This window comes from Oncorhynchus nerka, linkage group LG27, assembly GCF_034236695.1.
Source record: "Oncorhynchus nerka isolate Pitt River linkage group LG27, Oner_Uvic_2.0, whole genome shotgun sequence".
Classification (NCBI taxonomy): domain Eukaryota; kingdom Metazoa; phylum Chordata; class Actinopteri; order Salmoniformes; family Salmonidae; genus Oncorhynchus; species Oncorhynchus nerka.
The window spans coordinates 107244580-107267232 of record NC_088422.1 but is presented as its reverse complement, the minus strand read 5'-3'; the positions used below and the strand labels follow the sequence as shown (position 1 = coordinate 107267232).

The window sequence follows — 22653 nt, the reverse complement described above, 5'->3', positions numbered from 1 at the left end:
CCAGATCCACTGTGCTGAGGAGGTGAGGAGTGTTAATATAGACTGGACCCCCAGATCCACTGTGCTGAGGAGGTGAGGAGTGTTAATATAGACTGGACCCCCAGATCCACTGAGGAGGTGAGGAGTGTTAATATAGACTGGACCCCAGATCCACTGTGCTGAGGAGGTGAGGAGTGTTAATATAGACTGGACCCCCAGATCCACTGAGGAGGTGCTGGACCCCCAGGAGGTGAGGAGTGTTAATATAGACTGGACCCCAGATCCACTGTGGTGAGGAGGTGAGGAGTGTTAATATAGACTGGACCCCAGATCCACTGTGCTGAGGAGGTGAGGAGTGTTAATATAGACTGGACCCCAGATCCACTGTGCTGAGGAGGTGAGGAGTGTTAATATAGACTGGACCCCAGATCCACTGAGGAGGTGAGGAGTGTTAATATAGACTGGACCCCCAGATCCACTGAGGAGGTGAGGAGTGTTAATATAGACTGGACCCCCAGATCCACTGTGCTGAGGAGGTGAGGAGTGTTAATATAGACTGGACCCCCAGATCCACTGAGGAGGTGAGGAGTGTTAATATAGACTGGACCCCCAGATCCACTGAGGAGGTGAGGAGTGTTAATATAGACTGGACCCCAGATCCACTGAGGAGGTGAGGAGTGTTAATATAGACTGGACCCCCAGATCCACTGAGGAGGTGAGGAGTGTTAATATAGACTGGACCCCAGATCCACTGTGCTGAGGTGAGGAGTGTTAATATAGACTGGACCCCAGATCCACTGAGGAGGTGAGGAGTGTTAATATAGACTGGACCCCAGATCCACTGAGGAGGTGAGGAGTGTTAATATAGACTGGACCCCAGATCCACTGAGGAGGTGAGGAGTGTTAATATAGACTGGACCCCCAGATCCACTGAGGAGGTGAGGAGTGTTAATATAGACTGGACCCCCAGATCCACTGAGGAGGTGAGGAGTGTTAATATAGACTGGACCCCAGATCCACTGAGGAGGTGAGGAGTGTTAATATAGACTGGACCCCAGATCCACTGAGGAGGTGAGGGAGTGTTAATATAGACTGGACCCCAGATCCACTGTGCTGAGGAGGTGAGGAGTGTTAATATAGACTGGACCCCAGATCCACTGTGCTGAGGAGGTTAATATAGACTGGACCCCAGATCCACTGAGGAGGTGAGGAGTGTTATAGACTGGACCCCAGATCCACTGAGAGGAGGTGAGGAGTGTTAATATAGACTGGACCCCCAGATCCACTGAGGAGGTGAGGAGTGTTAATATAGACTGGACCCCAGATCCACTGTGCTGAGGAGGTGAGGAGTGTTAATATAGACTGGACCCCCAGATCCACTGAGGAGGTGAGGAGTGTTAATATAGACTGGACCCCAGATCCACTGAGGAGGTGAGGAGTGTTAATATAGACTGGACCCCCAGATCCACTGTGCTGAGGTGAGGAGTGTTAATATAGACTGGACCCCAGATCCACTGAGGAGGTGAGGAGTGTTAATATAGACTGGACCCCCAGATCCACTGAGGAGGTGAGGAGTGTTAATATAGACTGGACCCCAGATCCACTGAGGAGGAGTGTGAGGAGTGTTAATATAGACTGGACCCCAGATCCACTGTGCTGGTGAGGAGTGAGGACCCCCAGCCAATCCACTGTGCTGAGGAGAGTGAGGAGTAATATAGACTGGACCCCAGATCCACTGGCTGAGGAGGTGAGGAGTGGTAATATAGACTGGACCCCCAGATCCACTGTGCTGAGGAGGTGAGGAGTGTTAATATAGACTGGACCCCAGATCCACTGAGGAGGTGAGGAGTGTTAATATAGACTGGACCCCCTGTGATCCACTGTGCTGAGGAGAGTGAGACCCCCAGATCCACTGTGCTGAGGAGGTGAGGAGTGTTAATATAGACTGGACCCCAGATCCACTGTGCTGAGGAGGTGAGGAGTGTTAATATAGACTGGACCCCAGATCCACTGAGGAGGTGAGGAGTGTTAATATAGACTGGACCCCAGATCCACTGAGGAGGTGAGGAGTGTTAATATAGACTGGACCCCAGATCCACTGTGCTGAGGAGGTGAGGTTAATATAGACTGGACCCCAGATCCACTGAGGAGGTGAGGAGTATAGACTGGACCCCAGATCCACTGAGGAGGTGAGGAGTGTTAATATAGACTGGACCCCACTGAGGAGGTCCATATAGACTGACCCCAGATCCACTGTGCTGAGGAGGTGAGGAGTGTTAATATAGACTGGACCCCAGATCCACTGAGGAGGTGAGGAGTGTTAATATAGACTGGACCCCCAGATCCACTGTGCTGAGGAGGTGAGGAGTGTTAATATAGACTGGACCCCCAGATCCACTGTGCTGAGGAGGTGAGATCCACTGAGTGAGGAGTGTTAATATAGACTGGACCCCAGATCCACTGAGGAGGTGAGGAGTGTTAATATAGACTGGACCCCCAGATCCACTGAGGAGGTGAGGAGTGTTAATATAGACTGGACCCCAGATCCACTGTGCTGAGGAGGTGAGGAGTGTTAATATAGACTGGACCCCCAGATCCACTGTGCTGAGGAGGTGAGGAGTGTTAATATAGACTGGACCCCAGATCCACTGTGCTGAGGAGGTGAGGAGTGTTAATATAGACTGGACCCCAGATCCACTGTGCTGAGGAGGTGAGGAGTGTTAATATAGACTGGACCCCAGATCCACTGTGGTGAGGAGTGTTAATATAGACTGGACCCCAGATCCACTGTGCTGAGGAGGTGAGGAGTGTTAATATAGACTGGACCCCCAGATCCACTGTGCTGAGGAGGTGAGGAGTGTTAATATAGACTGGACCCCAGATCCACTGAGGAGGTGAGGAGTGTTAATATAGACTGGACCCCAGATCCACTGTGCTGAGGAGGTGAGGAGTGTTAATATAGACTGGACCCCAGATCCACTGAGGAGGTGAGGAGTGTTAATATAGACTGGACCCCAGATCCACTGTGAGGAGGTGAGGAGTGTGGACCCCAGATCCAATATGAGACTGTTAATATAGACTGGACCCCAGATCCACTGAGGAGGTGAGGAGTGTTAATAGACTGTTGTGCTGAGGAGGTGAGGAGTGTTAATAGACTGGACCCCAGATCCACTGTGCTGAGGAGGTGAGGAGTGGAGTGTTAATATAGACTGGACCCCCAGATCCACTGTGCTGAGGAGGTGAGGAGTGTTAATATAGACTGGACCCCAGACTGTGTTAATATAGACTGGACCCCAGATCCACTGAGGAGGTGAGGAGTGTTAATATAGACTGGACCCCAGATCCACTGAGGAGGTGAGGAGTGTTAATATAGACTGGACCCCCAGATCCACTGTGCTGAGGAGGTGAGGAGTGTTAATATAGACTGGACCCCAGATCCACTGAGGAGGTGAGGAGTGTTAATATAGACTGGACCCCAGACTGAGGACTGAGGAGGTGACTGGACCCCAGATCCACTGTGTGAGGAGGTGAGGAGTATAGACTGGACCCCAGATCCACTGTGCTGAGGAGGAGGAGTGTTAATATAGACTGGACCCCCAGATCCACTGTTAGGAGGTGAGAGTGTTAATATAGACTGGACCCCAGATCCACTGTGCTGAGGAGGTGAGGAGTGTTAATATAGACTGGACCCCCAGATCCACTGAGGAGGAGTGAGGAGTGTTAATATAGACTGGACCCCCCACTGTGGAGGTGAGATCCACTGAGGAGGTGAGGAGTGTTAATATAGACTGGACCCCAGATCCACTGAGGAGGTGAGGAGTGTTAATATAGACTGGACCCCCACTAAGGTGAGGAGTAGATAGACTGGACCCCAGATCCACTGTGCTGAGGAGGTGAGGAGTGTTAATATAGACTGGACCCCCAGATCCACTGAGGAGGTGAGGAGTGTTAATATAGACTGGACCCCAGATCCACTGTGCTGAGGAGGTGAGGAGTGTTAATATAGACTGGACCCCAGATCCACTGTGCTGGAGAGGTGAGGAGTGTTAATATAGACTGGACCCCAGATCCTGAGGAGGTGAGGAGTGTTAATATAGACTGTGATCCACTGAGGAGGTGAGGAGTGTTAATATAGACTGGACCCCCAGATCCACTGTGCTGAGGAGGTGAGGAGTGTTAATATAGACTGGACCCCAGATCCACTGTGCTGAGGAGGTGAGGAGTGTTAATATAGACTGGACCCCCAGCTAGGAGGTGAGGAGTGTTAATATAGACCCCCACTGTGCTGAGGAGGTGAGGAGTGTTAATATAGACTGGACCCCAGATCCACTGTGCTGAGGAGGTGAGGAGTGTTAATATAGACTGAGGAGGTGAGGAGTGTTAGATCCACTGTGCTGAGGAGGTGAGGAGTGTTAATATAGACTGGACCCCCAGCTACAGATCCACTGTGCTGAGGAAGAGACCGGTCCTCTAAAACAGGCCAGACTGCTGTCCTTACTAATACATAACCCCACTGTGAGGAGTGTTAATATAGACCTGAAGAGACCGGGTCCTCTAAAACAGGCCAGACTGCTGTCCCTGAGAGATGGTTACTAATACATAACCCCACTGTCCTGAAGAGACCGGTCCTCTAAAACAGGCCAGACTGCTGTCCTTACTAATACATAACCCCACTGTCCTGAAGAGACCGGTCCTCTAAAACAGGCCAGACTGCTGTCCCTGAGAGATGGTTACTAATACATAACCCCACTGTCCTGAAGAGACCGGTCCTCTAAACCAGGCCAGACTGCTGTCCTTACTAATACATAACCCCACTGTCCTGAAGAGACCGGTCCTCTAAAACAGGCCAGACCGCTGTCCCTGAGAGATGGTTACTAATACATAACCCCACTGTCCTGAAGAGACCGGTCCTCTAAACCAGGCCAGACTGCCTGTCCCTGAGAGATGGTTACTAATACATAACCCACTGTCCTGAAGAGACCAGCCCCAAACTAGGCCAGACTGCTGTCCCTAATAACTAACACCATTTACACAGACCGCTGTCCCTGACCCTGAAGAGACCAGCCCCAAACTAGGCCAGACTGCTGTCCCTGAGAGATGGTTACTAATACATAACCCCACTGTCCTGAAGAGACCGGTCCTCTAAACCAGGCCAGACTGCTGTCCTTACTAATACATAACCCCACTGTCCTGAAGAGACCGGTCCTCTAAAACAGGCCAGACCGCTGTCCCTGAGAGATGGTTACTAATACATAACCCCACTGTCCTGAAGAGACCGGTCCTCTAAAACAGGCCAGACTGCTGTCCCTGAGAGATGGTTACTAATACATAACCCCACTGTCCTGAAGAGACCAGCCCCAAACTAGGCCAGACTGCTGTCCCTAATAACTAACACCATTTACACAACCCTGAAGAGACCAGCCCCAAACTAGGCCAGACTGCTGTCCCTAATAACTAACACCATTTACACAACCCTGAAGAGACCAGCCCCAAACTAGGCCAGACTGCTGTCCCTAATAACTAACACCATTTACACAACCCTGAAGAGACCAGCCCCAAACTAGGCCAGACTGCTGTCCCTAATAACTAACACCATTTACACAACCCTGAAGAGACCAGCCCCAAACTAGGCCAGACTGCTGTCCCTAATAACTAACACCATTTACACAACCCTGAAGAGACCAGCCCCAAACTAGGCCAGACTGCTGTAAAGATGTTCCATGTTGATAGAAGAAGGCTTTAGAAATACATTCTGAGAGCTGCAACTAGAGAATTTACGTTCTCCCCCCTCTTCCCCTCTCGGTCTTCCCTCTCTCTGTCTTCCCTCTCTCGGTCTTCCCTCTCTCTGTCTTCCCTCTCTCTGTCTTCCCCTCTCTGTCTTCCCCTCTCTCTGTCTTCCCCTCTCTCTGTCTTCCCTCTCTCTGTCTTCCCCTCTCTCTGTCTTCCCTCTCTCTGTCTTCCCTCTCTCTGTCTTCCCTCTCTCTGTCTTCCCCTCTCTCTTCCCTCTTCTGTCTTCCCCTCTCTCTGTCTTCCCCTCTCTCTGTCTTCCTCTCTCTCTGTCTTCCCCTCTCTCTGTCTTCCCTCTGTCTCCTCTCTGTCTTCCCTCTCTCTGTCTTCCCTCTCTCTGTCTTCTCTCTGTCTCCTCTCTGTCTTCCCCTCTCTGTCTTCCCCTCTCTCTGTCTTCCCTCTCTCTGTCTTCCCTCTCTGTCTCCCTCTCTCTCCCTCTCTGTCTCCCCTCTCTCTGTCTCTGTCTCCCCTCTCTGTCTCCCTCTCTCTGTCTTCTCTCTGTCTCCTCTCTCTGTCTTCCTCTCTGTCTCCCCCTCTGTCTTCCCTCTCTCTGTCTCCCTCTCTCTGTCTCCCCTCTCTCTGTCTCCCCTCTTCCCCTCTCTCCCCCCTCTTCCCCTCTCTGTCTCCCCTCTCTCTCTCTCCCTCTCTCTGTCTCCCTCTCTCTGTCTTCCCTCTCTCTGTCTCCCCTCTCTGTCTTCTCTCTGTCTGCCCCTCTCTGTGTCTTCTCTCTGTCTCCCCTCTCTCTGTCTCCCCTCTTCCCCCCTCTCCCCCTCTTCCCCTCTCTCTCTCCCCTCTCTGTCTCCCCTCCCCTCTCTGTCTCCCTCTCTCTGTCTCCCCTCTCTCTGTCTCCCTCTCTCTGTCTCCCTCTCTCTCTGTCTCCCCTCTCTCTGTCTCCCCTCTCTCTGTCTTCCCCTCTCTGTCTTCCCCTTTCTCTGTCTTCCCCTCTCTCTGTCTTCCCTTTCTCTGTCTTCCCCTCTCTCTGTCTTCCCCTCTCTCTGTCTTCCTCTCTCTGTCTTCCCCTCTCTGTCTTCCTCTCTCTGTCTTCCCCTCCCTCTCTCTGTCTCTCCCTCTCTCCTCCCTCCCTCCCTCCCTCCCTCCCTCCCTCTCTCCTCTCTCCCTCTCCCTCCCCCTCCATCCCTCCCTCTCTCCCTCTCTCCCTCTCTCCTCCATCCCTCCCTCCCTCCCTCCCTCCCTCCCTCCCGCCTCTCTCCCTCCATCCCTCCCTCCCTCCCCTCCCTCCCTGCCTCCCTTCCTCCCTCCCCCTCTCCCTCCCTCCCTCCGTCCATCCCCCTGTCACTCCTCTAGATCCCCGGTCTGTGTGCGGAGGAGGCCGTGGCCCAGGAGCAGACAGGTCAGGTGGAGGAGTGTCTGAAGGCCAACCTGTTGAAGATCAAACATGACTTGTGTAAGAAGGAGGTGCTGAACATGTTGAAGGAGAGCAAGGCAGACGTCTTCGTTGATCCCGTCCTCCACACGGCCTGTGCCCTTGACCTCAAACACCAGTGTGCTGCTGTCACGCCGGGCAGAGGACGACGTGAGTCCCGCCCACCTGTCTGTTCACAGCCAATGACATGGGGGTATATTCACCTTCTACACCACCTGTCTGTTCACAGCCAATGACATGGGGGTATATTCACCTTCTACACCTCCTGTCTGTTCACAGCCAATGACATGGGGGTATATTCATCTTCTACACCTCCTGTCTGTTCACAGCCAATGACATGGGGGTATATTCACCTTCTACACCTCCTGTCTGTTCACAGCCAATGACATGGGGGTATATTCACCTTTTTCTCTCTTTCCTCCTCTCCTTTCTCTCTCCTCCTTTCTCTCTCCTCCTCTCCTCTCTCTCTCCTCCTCTCCTCTCCTTTCTCTCTCCTCCTCTCCTCTCCTTTCTCTCTCCTCCCTCCTGTCCTCTCTCTCTCCTCTCTCTCTCCTCCTCTCGTCCTCTCCTCCCTCCTCTCCTCTCTCTCTCCTCTCCTGTCCTTTCTTTCTCCTTTCTCTCTCCTCTCCTTTCTCTCTCCTCCTCCTCTCCTTTCTCTCTCCTCTCCTTTCTCTCTCCCTCCTCTCTCTCTCCCCTCCTCTCTCTCTCCCTCCTCTCTCTCTCCTTCCTCTCTCTCCCCCTCCTCTCTCTCCCTCCTCTCTCTCTCTCTCTCCCTCCTCTCTCTCTCTCTCTCTCTCCTCTCTCTCTCTCTCTCTCTCCCTCCTCTCTCCCCCTCTCTCTCTCTCTCTCTCTCCCTCTCTCTCTCTCTCTCCATTTGTCTATCCATTTCTCTCCTCTCCCCTCTCTCTCTCCCCCTCTCTCTCTCTCTCTCTCCCTCCTCTCCCTCTCCTCTCTCTCCCCCTCCTCTCTCTCTCTCTCTCCCTCCTCTCCTCTCTCTCCCTCCTCTCTCTCCCCTCCTCCTCTCTCTCCTCCTCCTCTCTCTCTCCTCCCCCTCTCTCTCCTCTCCCTCTCCCCCTCTCTCTCCCCCTCTCTCTCTCCCCCTCCTCTCTCTCTCCCTCCTCTCTCTCTCTCTCCTCTCTCTCTCTCTCAATTTCTCTCTCCATTTCTCCCTCTCCTCTCTCTCTCCATTTCTCTCCCATTTCTCTCCTCTCTCCCTCCCTCCTCTCTCTGTCCCCTCTCTCTCTCTCCCCCCTCTCTCTCTCTCTCTCCTCTCCCTCTCTCCCCCCCTCTCTCTCTCTCTCCTCCCCCCCCCTCTCTCTCTCCCTCCTCTCTCTCCACCTCCCCCTCTCTCTCTCCCCTCCTCTCTCTCCCTCCCTACCAGAGATGTCATGTCTACTGGAGTCGTTGCAGGATAAGAAAGTCCGTCTGCAGCCAGAGTGTAAGAAGAGACTCCAGGACCGCATGGACATGTGGAGCTACGCTGCCAAGGTTAATGTACACTCCTTTAACCTGACACCTGCAGTGGTTTCCCCATTAATAACCTGCAGTGGGTTCCCCTTTAATAACCTGACACCTGCAGTGGTTCCCCTTTAATAACCTGACACCTGCAGTGGGTTCCCCTTTAATAACCTGACACCTGCAGTGGGTTCCCCTTTAATAACCTGACACCTGCAGTGGTTTCCCCTTTAATAACCTGACACCTGCAGTGTTTCCCCTTTAATAACCTGACACCTGCAGTGGGTTCCCCTTTAATAACCTGACACCTGCAGTGGTTTCCCCTTTAATAACCTGACACCTGCAGTGTTTCCCCTTTAATAACCTGACACCTGCAGTGGTTTCCCCTTTAATAACCTGCAGTGGTTTCCCCTTTAATAACCTGACACCTGCAGTGTTTCCCCTTTAATAACCTGACACCTGCAGTGGGTTCCCCTTTAATAACCTGACACCTGCAGTGTTTCCCCTTTAATAACCTGACACCTGCAGTGTTTCCCCTTTAATAACCTGACACCTGCAGTGTTTCCCTTTAATAACCTAACACCTGCAGTGTGTTCCCCTTTAATAACCTGACACCTGCAGTGTGTTCCCCTTTAATAACCTGACACCTGCAGTGTTTCCCCTTTAATAACCAGACACCTGCAGTGTTTCCCCTTTAATAACCTGCAGTGTTTCCCCTTTAATAACCTGGCACCTGCAGTGTTTCCCCTTTAATAACCTGACACCTGCAGTGGTTTCCCCTTTAATAACCTGACACCTGCAGCCCCCCCCCCCTGGTAATGACCTCCCCCAGTCTAATAATTCCTCACCTCCAGGTGGGGACCTCCCTCTAATAACCTCCCTCTGCCCCCAGGTGATGACCTCCCCTCTAATAATTCCTCTTCCCCCCAGGTGGGTTCCTCCCCCTCTAATAATTCCCTCTCTCCCCCGGGTGATGACCTCCCCTCCCCTAATAATTCCCTCTCCCCAGGTGATGACCTCCCCTCTAATAATTCCCTCTGCCCCCAGGTGATGACCTCCCCCTCTAATAATTCCCTCTCTCCCCCCAGGTGGGGACCTCCCCCTCTAATAATTCCCTCTCTCTCCCCCGGGTGATGACCTCCCCCTCTAATAATTCCCTCTCCCCCAGGTGATGACCTCCCCCTCTAATAATTCCCTCTCCTCCTAGGTGATGACCTCCCTCTCTAATATTTCCCTCTCTCCCCAGGTAATGACCCCCTCTAATAATTCCCTCTCTCCCCAGGTGGTGACCTCCCTCTAATAAATCCCTCTCCCCCCAGGTGATGACCCCCCTCTAATAATTCCTCTCCCCCAGGTGATGACCCCCCTCTAATAATTCCTCTCCCCCCTCTAATAATTCCCCTCTCCCACACAGGTCGCTCCAGCAGAGGGTTTTTCAGACCTTGCCATGCAGGTGATGATCTCCCCCTCTAAGAACTACATCCTGTTTATAATCTCCTGGGGGTGATTGTCCTCTTCCTGGTCGGCCTGCTGTGTGGACGCATCACCAAGAGAGTCACCAGGAACTGAAGGACAGGTAGAGAGGGGGATGAACGGACCTCCTGGGACAGACGGACCTCCTGGGACAGACGGACCTCCTGGGACAGACGGACCTCCCTGGGACAGACGGACAGACGGACCTCCCTGGGACAGACGGACCTCCCTGGGACAGACGGACCTCCCTGGGACAGACGGACCTCCCTGGGACACACGGACCTCCCTGGGACAGACGGACTCCCAAATGGTACTATTGCCGATATAGTGCACTACTTGTGACCAGAGCCCTGTGGGGGTCCTTCACACCTGGACCTGACATCACAGAACAATGTCAATGTTGTCATCTCCTTGGTTCACTTCATCAACTGGCTTTGTGTGAGAACTAACTCTATGGGTCTCTGGTCAGAAGTACTGCACTATGTAGGGAACTGGGTTCCACCTGGTAGGCAGAAACAGACTGTCTCTTCCAAAGGCCCAACTAAAAAAAACAGCCCGGGCTTGACCCAGCCACCTCCGCCCCTCTCCAGCCCCCCTATCACCACCCAGAGCCCCAGTCTGGGGGTCCACCCGTAACCAGCCAAGCTCCACAGAGCCAAAGGAGCCATGTTAAGACCCCCCACCCCCCCACCAGAACCTGATCCACTCCACTACTACTGAGAAGGTGCCCTGAACCACCTCCTGAAACAGGATACTGTTGGTCCTACTGGTCCTAAAACTGACCCTGAACCTCCTCCTGAAGCAGGATACTGTTGGCCCTACTGGTCCTAAAACTGACCCTGAACCTCCTCCTGAAGCAGGATACTGTTGGCCCTACTGGTCCTAAAACTGACCCTGAAGCAGGATACTGTTGGTCCTAAAACTGACCCTGAACCTCCTCCTGAAGCAGGCTGTTGGTCCTACTTGTCCTAAAACTGACCTTGAACCTCCTCCTGAAGCAGGATACTGTTGGTCCTACTGGTCCTAAAACTGACCTTGAACCTCCTCCTGAAGCAGGATACTGTTGGTCCTACTGGTCCTAAAACTGGCTCTGAACCTCCTCCTGAAGCAGGATACTGTTGGTCCTAAAACTGGCCCTGAACCTCCTCCTGAAGCAGGATACTGTTGGTCCTAAAACTGGCCCTGAACCTCCTCCTGAAGCAGGATACTGTTGGTCCTAAAACTGGCCCTGAACCTCCTCCTTAAGCTGGATACTGTTGGTCCTAAAACTGGCCCTGAACCTCCTCCTGAAGCAGCATACTGTTTGTCCTAAAACTGGCCCTGAACCACCTCCTGAAGCAGGCTGTTGGTCCTACTGGTCCTAAAACTGGCCCTGAACCTCTTCCTGAAACAGGCTGTTGGTCCTACTGGTCCTAAAACTGGCCCTGAACCTCGTCCTGAAGCAGGATACTGTTGGTCCTACTGGTCCTAAAACTGGCCCTGAACCTCCTCTTTAAGCTGGCTACTGTTGGTCCTAAAACTGGCCCAGACTCTCCTCTTGAAGCTGGCTACTGTTGGACCTAAAACTGTCCCTGAACCTCCTCTTGAAGAAGGCGGTTGGTCCTACTGGTCCTAAAACTGGCACTGAACCTCCTCCTGAAGCAGGATACTGTTGGTCCTACTGGTCCTAAAACTGGCACTGAACCTCCTCCTGAAGCAGGCTACTGTTGGTCCTACTAGTCCTAAAACTGGCCCTGAACCTCCTCCTGAAGCAGGCTGTTGGTCCAACTGGTCCTAAAACTGGCCCTGAACCACCTCCTGAAGCAGGCTACTGTTGGTCCTACTAATCCTAAAACTGGTCCTGAACCTCCTCCTGAAGCAGGATACTGTTGGTCCTACTGGTCCTAAAACTGACCCTGAACCTCCTCCTGAAGCAGGATACTGTTGGTCCTACTGGTCCTAAAACTGGCTCTGAACCTCCTCCTGAAGCAGGATACTGTTGGTCCTAAAACTGGCCCTGAACCTCCTCCTGAAGCAGGATACTGTTGGTCCTAAAACTGGCCCTGAACCTCCTCCTGAAGCAGGATACTGTTGGTCCTAATACTGGCCCTGAACCTCCTCCTGAAGCAGCATACTGTTCGTCCTAAAACTGGCCCTGAACCACCTCCTGAAGCAGGCTGTTGGTCCTACTGGTCCTAAAACTGGCCCTGAACCTCCTCCTGAAGCAGGCTGTTGGTCCTACTGGTCCTAAAACTGGCCCTGAAGCTCGTCCTGAAGCAGGATACTGTTGGTCCTACTGGTCCTAAAACTGGCCATGAACCTCCTCTTTAAGCTGGCTACTGTTGGTCCTAAAACTGGCCCAGACTCTCCTCTTGAAGCTGGCTACTGTTGGACCTAAAACTGTCCCTGAACCTCCTCTTGAAGAAGGCGGTTGGTCCTACTGGTCCTAAAACTGGCACTGAACCTCCTCCTGAAGCAGGATACTGTTGGTCCTAAAACTGGCCCTGAACCTCCTCCTGAAGCAGGATACTGTTGGTCCTAAAACTGGCCCTGAACCTCCTCCTGAAGCAGGATACTGTTGGACCTAAAACTGTCCCTGAACCTCCTCTTGAAGAAGGCGGTTGGTCCTACTGGTCCTAAAACTGGCCCTGAACCTCCTCCTGAAGCAGGATACTGTTGGTCCTAAAACTGGCCCTGAACCTCCTCCTGAAGCAGGATACTGTTGGTCCTAAAACTGGCCCTGAACCTCCTCCTGAAGCAGGATACTGTTGGTCCTAAAACTGGCCCTGAACCTCCTCCTGAAGCAGGCTACTGTTGGTCCTACTGGTCCTAAAACTGGCCCTGAACCTCCTCCTGAAGCAGGCTGTTGGTCCTACTGGTCCTAAAACTGGCCCTGAACCTCGTCCTGAAGCAGGATACTGTTGGTCCTACTGGTTCTAAAACTGGCCATGAACCTCCTATTTAAGCTGGCTACTGTTGGTCCTAAAACTGGCCCAGACTCTCCTCTTGAAGCTGGCTACTGTTGGACCTAAAACTGTCCCTGAACCTCCTCTTGAAGAAGGCGGTTGGTCCTACTGGTCCTAAAACTGGCACTGAACCTCCTCCTGAAGCAGGATACTGTTGGTCCTACTGGTCCTAAAACTGGCACTGAACCTCCTCCTGAAGCAGGCTGTTGGTCCAACTGGTCCTAAAACTGGCCCTGAACCACCTCCTGAAGCAGGATACTGTTGGACCTAAAACTGGTCCTGAACCTCCTCCTGAAGCAGGATACTGTTGGACCTAAAACTGGTCCTGAACCTCCTCCTGAAGCAGGATACTGTTGGACCTAAAACTGGTCCTGAACCTCCTCCTGAAGCAGGATACTGTTGGACCTAAAACTGGTCCTGAACCTCCTCCTGAAGCAGGCTACTGTTGGTCCTACTAGTCCTAAAACTGGCCCTGAACCTCCTCCTGAAGCAGGCTGTTGGTCCAACTGGTCCTAAAACTGGCCCTGAACCACCTCCTGAAGCAGGATACTGTTGGACCTAAAACAGGCCCTGAACCACCTCCTGAAGCAGGATACTGTTGGACCTAAAACTGGTCCTGAACCTCCTCCTGAAGCAGGATACTGTTGGACCTAAAACTGGTCCTGAACCTCCTCCTGAAGCAGGATACTGTTGGACCTAAAACTGGTCCTGAACCTCCTCCTGAAGCAGGATACTGTTGGACCTAAAACTGGTCCTGAACCTCCTCCTGAAGCAGGATACTGTTGGACCTAAAACTGGTCCTGAACCTCCTCCTGAAGCAGGATACTGTTGGACCTAAAACTGGTCCTGAACCTCCTCCTGAAGCAGGCTGTTGATCCTACTGGTCCTAAACCTGGCCCTGAACCTCCTCCTGAAGCAGGATACTGTTGGACCTAAAACTGGTCCTGAACCTCCTCCTGAAGCTGGCTACTGTTGGACCTAAAACTGGCCCTGAACCTCCTCCTGAAGAAAGCTGTTGGACCTAAACTGGCCCTGAACCTCCTCCTGAAGAAAGCTGTTGGACCTAAACTGGCCCTGAACCTCCTCCTGAAGAAAGCTGTTGGACCTAAAACTGTCCCTGAACCTGAGTTTTTATGAAGTGTCTCATATCTGGATAACCTGGTCTAGTCCAATAAGGAGGGGGCGCCTTGAAGACATGATGGTGGATTTTTACCAGTCTCTATGGATGGGGGGGGTGGTGTCCCCTTTGCCCTATGGGCCCTGGTCAACAGTAGTGTCCTCTTTATCCTATGGGCCCTGGTCAACAGTAGTGTCCTCTTTATCCTATGGGCCCTGGTCAACAGTAGTGTCCCCTTTACCCTATGGGCCCTGGTCAACAGTAGTGGCCCTGGTCAACAGTAGTGTCCCCTTTATCCTATGGGCCCTGGTCAACAGTAGTGTCCCCTTTATCCTATGGGCCCTGGTCAACAGTAGTGTCCCCTTTACCCTATGGGCCCTGGTCAACAGTAGTGTCCCCTTTATCCTATGGGCCCTGGTCAACAGTAGTGTCCCCTTTACCCTATGAGCCCTGGTTAACAGTAGTGTCCCCCTTATCCTATGGGCCCTGGTCAACAGTAGTGTCCCCTTTATCCTATGGGCCCTGGTCAACAGTAGTGTCCCCTTTATCCTATGGGCCCTGGTCAATAGTAGTGTCCCCTTTATCCTATGGGCCCTGGTCAACAGTAGTGTCCCCTTTATCCTATGGGCCCCGGTCAATAGTAGTGTCCCCTTTATCCTATGGGCCCTGGTCAACAGTAGTGTCCCCTTTACCCTATGGGCCCCGGTCAACAGTAGTGTCCCCTTTATCCTATGGGCCCCGGTCAACAGTAGTGTCCCCTTTATGTATGTGCCTCCTTTAGTAAATGCTAGTGTCCCGTCATATTGTACAAGAACAACAATTCATGTTGATTGTAAATGTGTTTATTCTTGCTACCTGAGCTGGTTGTTTTGACTGTGATGATGATGATGGTGTGTTGTCAGGTTGTTTTTCTATTGTGTTTACGTCCACTGTGTCCCTACTACAGTACATGGCTCCTGTTATAGCTGCTAGCAGGTAGCATTGAATAGGGAAGTCGTTCTGCGTCTCTGTAACAAATGCCTCCCTATTCCCTTTAACTGCACTACTTTGGACCAGGGCCCTATGGGTCGTGGTCAAAAGTAGTGCACTATGTAGGGAATAAGGTGCATTTTGGGAGGCATCCCTCAATCTGTCCTGCTCCACAGAGGTCAGAGGCATCCCTCAATCTGTCCTGCTCCACAGAGGTCAGAGGCATCCCTCAATCTGTCCTGCTCCACAGAGGTCAGAGGCCTGTTGGGATGCATCCTCAATCTGTCCTGCTCCACAGAGGTCAGAGGTCAAGGGCCTGTTGGGATTCATCCTCAATATGTCCTGCTCCACAGAGGTCAGGGGCCTGTTGGGATGCATCCTCAATCTGTCCTGCTCCTCAGAGGTCAGGGGCCTGTTGGGATGCATCCTCAATCTGTCCTGCTCCACAGAGGTCAGGGGCCTGTTGGGATGCATCCTCAATCTGTCCTGCTCCACAGAGGTCAGAGGTCAGGGGCCTGTTGGGATGCATCCTCAATCTGTCCTGCTCCACAGAGGTCAGGGGCCTGTTGGGATGCATCCTCAATATGTCCTGCTCCACAGAGGTCAGAGGTCAGGGGCCTGTTGGGATGCATCCTCAATCTGTCCTGCTCCACAGAGGTCAGGGGCCTGTTGGGATGCATCCTCAATCTGTCCTGCTCCACAGAGGTCAGGGGCCTGTTGGGATGCATCCTCAATCTGTCCTGCTCCACAGAGGTCAGAGGCCTGTTGGGATGCATCCTCAATATGTCCTTCTCCACAGAGGTCAGAGGTCAGAGGCCTGTTGGGATGCATCCTCAATCTGTCCTGCTCCACAGAGGTCAGAGGTCAGGGGCCTGTTGGGATGCATCCTCAATCTGTCCTGCTCCACAGAGGTCAGAGGTCAGGGGCCTGTTGGGATGCATCCTCAATCTGTCCTGCTCCTCAGAGGTCAGGGGCCTGTTGGGATGCATCCTCAATCTGTCCTGCTCCACAGAGGTCAGAGGTCAGAGGCCTGTTGGGATGCATCCTCAATCTGTCCTGCTCCACAGAGGTCAGAGGCCTGTTGGGATGCATCCTCAATCTGTCCTGCTCCACAGAGGTCAGAGGCCTGTTGGGATGCATCCTCAATCTGTCCTGCTCCACAGAGGTCAGGGGCCTGTTGGGATGCATCCTCAATCTGTCCTGCTCCACAGAGGTCAGAGGTCAGGGGCCTGTTGGGATGCATCCTCAATCTGTCCTGCTCCACAGAGGTCAGAGGTCAGAGGCCTGTTGGGATCCATTCCAATAGAAGTTGGTCAATTCAGGAAATAAACTGAAATTCTAATTCAATATAATTACAATTATTTCTCAATAAACTGAAAATGAGAAGCTATTTATTTCAGAAAGGTTTTTTTTCCGTTTTAATTAGGAATCAGATGATGTTAGAGTCTCTGGGGGGGCGAGTTTTCAGAAAGGTTTTTTCTCTGTTGACGCTGTCATCTAGATGATGTGTCCAGTTTAACCTCTAGCGTCGAGGAATCCCGTATCCGGGAGCGCAATCATAGCCTCAAGCTCATTAGCATAACGCAACGTTAACTATTCATGAAAATCGCAAATGAAATGAAATAAATATATTGGCTCACAAGCTTAGCCTTTTGTTAACAACACTGTCATCTCAGATTTTCAAAAATATGCTTTTCAACCATAGCTACACAAGCATTTGTGTAAGAGTATTGATAGCTAGCATATAGCATTAAGCCTAGCATTCAGCATGCAACATTTTCACAAAAACAAGAAAAGCATTCAAATAAAATCATTTACCTTTGAAGAAGTTCGGATGTTTTCAATGAGGAGACTCTCCGTTAGATAGCAAATGTTCCGTTTTTCCAAAAATATTATTTGTGTAGGAGAAATCGCTCCGTTTTGTTCATCACGTTTGGCTAAGAAAAAACCCCGAAAATTCAGTCATTACAACGACTAACTTTTTTCCAAATTAACTCCATAATATCGACAGAAACATGGCAAACGATGTTTAGAATCAATCCTCAAGGTGTTTTTCACATATGTATTCGATGATAAATCATTCGTGGCAGTTTGGTTTCTCCTCGGAACCAAATGGAAAAATACACGCAGCTGGAGATTACGCAATAATTTCGATGGAGGACACCAAGCGGGCAACTGGTAAATGTAGTCTCTTATGGTCAATCTTCCAATGATATGCCTACAAATACGTCACAATGCTGCAGACACCTTGGGGAAACGACAGAAAGTGTAGGCTCATTCCTTGCGCATTCACAGCCATATAAGGAGACATTGGAACACAGCGCATTCAAAATCTGGGGCATTTCCTGTATGAAATTTCATCTTGGTTTCGCCTGTAGCATTAGTTCTGGGGCACTCACAGACAATATCTTTGCAGTTTTGGAAACGTCAGAGTGTTTTCTTTCCAAAGCTGTCAATTATATGCATAGTCGAGCATCTTTTCGTGACAAAATATCTTGTTTAAAACGGGAACGTTTTTTTATCCAGAAATTAAGAGTGCCCCCTATATCGAAGAAGTTAAATGAATCCATGTTAGTGTCGACGGACCACCGAGACGCCACCTGTGCTAATTAGATATCTAGCATGCACCTGACACCTGTGCTAATTAGATATCTAGCATGCGCCTGACACCTGTGCTAATTAGATATCTAGCATGCGCCTGACACCTGTGCTAATTAGATATCTAGCATGCGCCTGACACCTGTGCTAGTTAGATATCTAGCATGCGCCTGACACCTGTGCTAATTAGATATCTAGCATGCGCCTGACACCTGTGCTAATTAGATATCTAGCATGCGCCTGACACCTGTGCTAATTAGATATCTAGCATGCGCCTGACACCTGTGCTAATTAGATATCTAGCATGCACCTGACACCTGTGCTAATTAGATATCTAGCATGCACCTGACACCTGTGCTAATTAGATATCTAGCATGCGCCTGACACCTGTGCTAATTAGATATCTAGCATGCACCTGACACCTGTGCTAATTAGATATCTAGCATGCGCCTGACACCTGTGCTAATTAGATATCTAGCATGCACCTGACACCTGTGCTAATTAGATATCTAGCATGCATCTGACACCTGTGCTAATTAGATATCTAGCATGCGCCTGACACCTGTGCTAATTAGATATCTAGCATGCGCCTGACACCTGTGCTAATTAGATATCTAGCATGCACCTGACACCTGTGCTAATTAGATATCTAGCATGCGCCTGACACCTGTGCCAATTAGATATCTAGCATGCGCCTGACACCTGTGCTAATTAGATATCTAGCATGCACCTGACACCTGTGCTAATTAGATATCTAGCATGCACCTGACACCTGTGCTAATTAGATATCTAGCATGCGCCTGACACCTGCGCTAATTAGATATCTAGCATGCGCCTGACACCTGTGCTAATTAGATATCTAGCATGCACCTGACACCTGTGTGTAATGGAAGCAGACCGCCAGAGAACGTGTTGTCACTGAACTATACTGTCGGCTGAAACTGTGATATAGCTGGTCAACACGGTGTACAGCAGCATTAGATATCTAGCATGCACCTGACACCTGTGCTAATTAGATAGCTAGCATGCACCTGACACCTGCGCTAATTAGATATCTAGCATGCACCTGACACCTGTGCTAATTAGATATCTAGCATGCACCTGACACCTGCGCTAATTAGATATCTAGCATGCACCTGACACCTGTGCTAATTAGATATCTAGCATGCACCTGACACCTGCGCTAATTAGATATCTAGCATGCACCTGACACCTGTGCTAATTAGATATCTAGCATGCGCCTGACACCTGTGCCAATTAGATATCTAGCATGCACCTGACACCTGCGCTAATTAGATATCTAGCATGCATCTGACACCTGTGCTAATTAGATATCTAGCATGCACCTGACACCTGTGCTAATTAGATATCTAGCATGCGCCTGACACCTGTGCCAATTAGATATCTAGCATGCACCTGACACCTGCGCTAATTAGATATCTAGCATGCACCTGACACCTGTGCTAATTAGATATCTAGCATGCACCTGACACCTGTGCTAATTAGATATCTAGCATGCGCCTGACACCTGTGCCAATTAGATATCTAGCATGCACCTGACACCTGTGCTAATTAGATATCTAGCATGCGCCTGACACCTGTGCCAATTAGATATCTAGCATGCACCTGACACCTGCGCTAATTAGATATCTAGCATGCACCTGACACCTGCGCTAATTAGATATCTAGCATGCACCTGACACCTGTGCTAATTAGATATCTAGCATGCACCTGACACCTGTGCTAATTAGATATCTAGCATGCGCCTGACACCTGTGCCAATTAGATATCTAGCATGCACCTGACACCTGTGCTAATTAGATATCTAGCATGCGCCTGACACCTGTGCCAATTAGATATCTAGCATGCACCTGACACCTGCGCTAATTAGATATCTAGCATGCATCTGACACCTGTGCTAATTAGATATCTAGCATGCACCTGACACCTGTGCTAATTAGATATCTAGCATGCGCCTGACACCTGCGCTAATTAGATATCTAGCATGCACCTGACACCTGCGCTAATTAGATATCTAGCATGCACCTGACACCTGTGCTAATTAGATATCTAGCATGCGCCTGACACCTGTGCTAATTAGATATCTAGCATGCGCCTGACACCTGTGCTAATTAGATATCTAGCATGCACCTGACACCTGTGCTAATTAGATATCTAGCATGCACCTGACACCTGTGCTAATTAGATATCTAGCATGCACCTGACACCTGTGCTAATTAGATATCTAGCATGCACCTGACACCTGTGCTAATTAGATATCTAGCATGCACCTGACACCTGTGCTAATTAGATATCTAGCATGCACCTGACACCTGTGCTAATTAGATATCTAGCATGCACCTGACACCTGTGCTAATTAGATATCTAGCATGCACCTGACACCTGTGCTAATTAGATATCTAGCATGCATCTGACACCTGTGCTAATTAGATATCTAGCATGCACCTGACACCTGTGCTAATTAGATATCTAGCATGCACCTGACACCTGTGCTAATTAGATATCTAGCATGCACCTGACACCTGTGCTAATTAGATATCTAGCATGCACCTGACACCTGTGCTAATTAGATATCTAGCATGCACCTGACACCTGTGCTAATTAGATATCTAGCATGCACCTGACACCTGTGCTAAAGATATCTAGCATGCACCTGACACCTGTGCTAATTAGATATCTAGCATGCACCTGACACCTGTGCTAATTAGATATCTAGCATGCATCTGACACCTGTGCTAATTAGATATCTAGCATGCGCCTGACACCTGCGCTAATTAGATATCTAGCATGCACCTGACACCTGTGCTAATTAGATATCTAGCATGCACCTGACACCTGTGCTAATTAGATATCTAGCATGCGCCTGACACCTGTGCTAATTAGATATCTAGCATGCGCCTGACACCTGTGCTAATTAGATATCTAGCATGCACCTGACACCTGTGCTAATTAGATATCTAGCATGCACCTGACACCTGTGCTAATTAGATATCTAGCATGCACCTGACACCTGTGCTAATTAGATATCTAGCATGCACCTGACACCTGTGCTAATTAGATATCTAGCATGCACCTGACACCTGTGCTAATTAGATATCTAGCATGCACCTGACACCTGTAATAGATATCTAGCATGCACCTGACACCTGTGCTAATTAGATATCTAGCATGCACCTGACACCTGTGCTAATTAGATATCTAGCATGCATCTGACACCTGTGCTAATTAGATATCTAGCATGCACCTGACACCTGTGCTAATTAGATATCTAGCATGCACCTGACACCTGTGCTAATTAGATATCTAGCATGCACCTGACACCTGTGCTATTAGATATCTAGCATGCACCTGACACCTGTGCTAATTAGATATCTAGCATGCACCTGACACCTGTGCTAATTAGATATCTAGCATGCACCTGACACCTGTGCTAATTAGATATCTAGCATGCACCTGACACCTTTAATTAGATATCTAGCATGCACCTGACACCTGTGCTAATTAGATATCTAGCATGCATCTGACACCTGTGCTAATTAGATATCTAGCATGCACCTGACACCTGTGCTAATTAGATATCTAGCATGCACCTGACACCTGTGCTAATTAGATATCTAGCATGCACCTGACACCTGTGCTAATTAGATATCTAGCATGCACCTGACACCTGTGCTAATTAGATATCTAGCATGCATCTGACACCTGTGCTAATTAGATATCTAGCATGCGCCTGACACCTGTGCTAATTAGATATCTAGCATACACCTGTGCTAATTAGATATCTAGCATGCACCTGACACCTGTGCTAATTAGATATCTAGCATGCACCTGACACCTGCGCTAATTAGATATCTAGCATGCACCTGACACCTGTGCTAATTAGATATCTAGCATGCGCCTGACACCTGTGCTAATTAGATATCTAGCATGCACCTGACACCTGTGCCAATTAGATATCTAGCATGCGCCTGACACCTGTGCCAATTAGATATCTAGCATGCACCTGACACCTGTGCTAATTAGATATCTAGCATACACCTGACACCTGTGCTAATTAGATATCTAGCATGCACCTGACACCTGTGCCAATTAGATATCTAGCATGCACCTGACACCTGCGCTAATTAGATATCTAGCATGCACCTGACACCTGTGCTCCTTAGATTCAGCATGCACCTGACACCTGTGCTAATTAGATATCTAGCATGCGCCTGACACCTGTGCCAATTAGATATCTAGCATGCACCTGACACCTGTGCTAATTAGATATCTAGCATGCGCCTGACACCTGTGCCAATTAGATATCTAGCATGCACCTGACACCTGCGCTAATTAGATATCTAGCATGCACCTGACACCTGCGCTAATTAGATATCTAGCATGCACCTGACACCTGTGCTAATTAGATATCTAGCATGCACCTGACACCTGTGCTAATTAGATATCTAGCATGCGCCTGACACCTGTGCCAATTAGATATCTAGCATGCACCTGACACCTGTGCTAATTAGATATCTAGCATGCGCCTGACACCTGTGCCAATTAGATATCTAGCATGCACCTGACACCTTCCATATCTAGCATGCATCTGACACCTTTTTATCTAGCATGCACCTGACACCTGTGCTATGATATCTAGCATGCGCCTGACACCTGCGCAATTAGATATCTAGCATGCACCTGACACCTGTGCTAATTAGATATCTAGCATGCACCTGACACCTGTGCTAATTAGATATCTAGCATGCGCTGACACCTGTGCTAATTAGATATCTAGCATGCGCCTGACACCTGTGCTAATTAGATATCTAGCATGCACCTGACACCTGTGCTAATTAGATATCTAGCATGCACCTGAACCTGTGCTAATTAGATATCTAGCATGCACCTGACACCTGTGCTACAGCATGCACCTGACACCTGTG

The 22653-nt window shown here is 50.0% G+C and overlaps 1 protein-coding gene across 1 annotated transcript; it reads left to right on the top strand.

Annotated features, from left to right (window-relative positions):
- Positions 1-5692: 5692 nt before the first annotated feature.
- LOC135565167 (Golgi apparatus protein 1-like) lies at positions 5693-14160 on the top strand. The gene is made up of 5 exons (XM_065011231.1): positions 5693-5701; positions 7072-7300; positions 8532-8638; positions 10020-10108; positions 13986-14160. Exons 1-5 carry the CDS (start codon positions 5693-5695, stop codon positions 14158-14160), a joined length of 609 nt encoding a protein of 202 aa, XP_064867303.1.
- The last annotated feature ends 8493 nt before the right edge of the window (positions 14161-22653 follow it).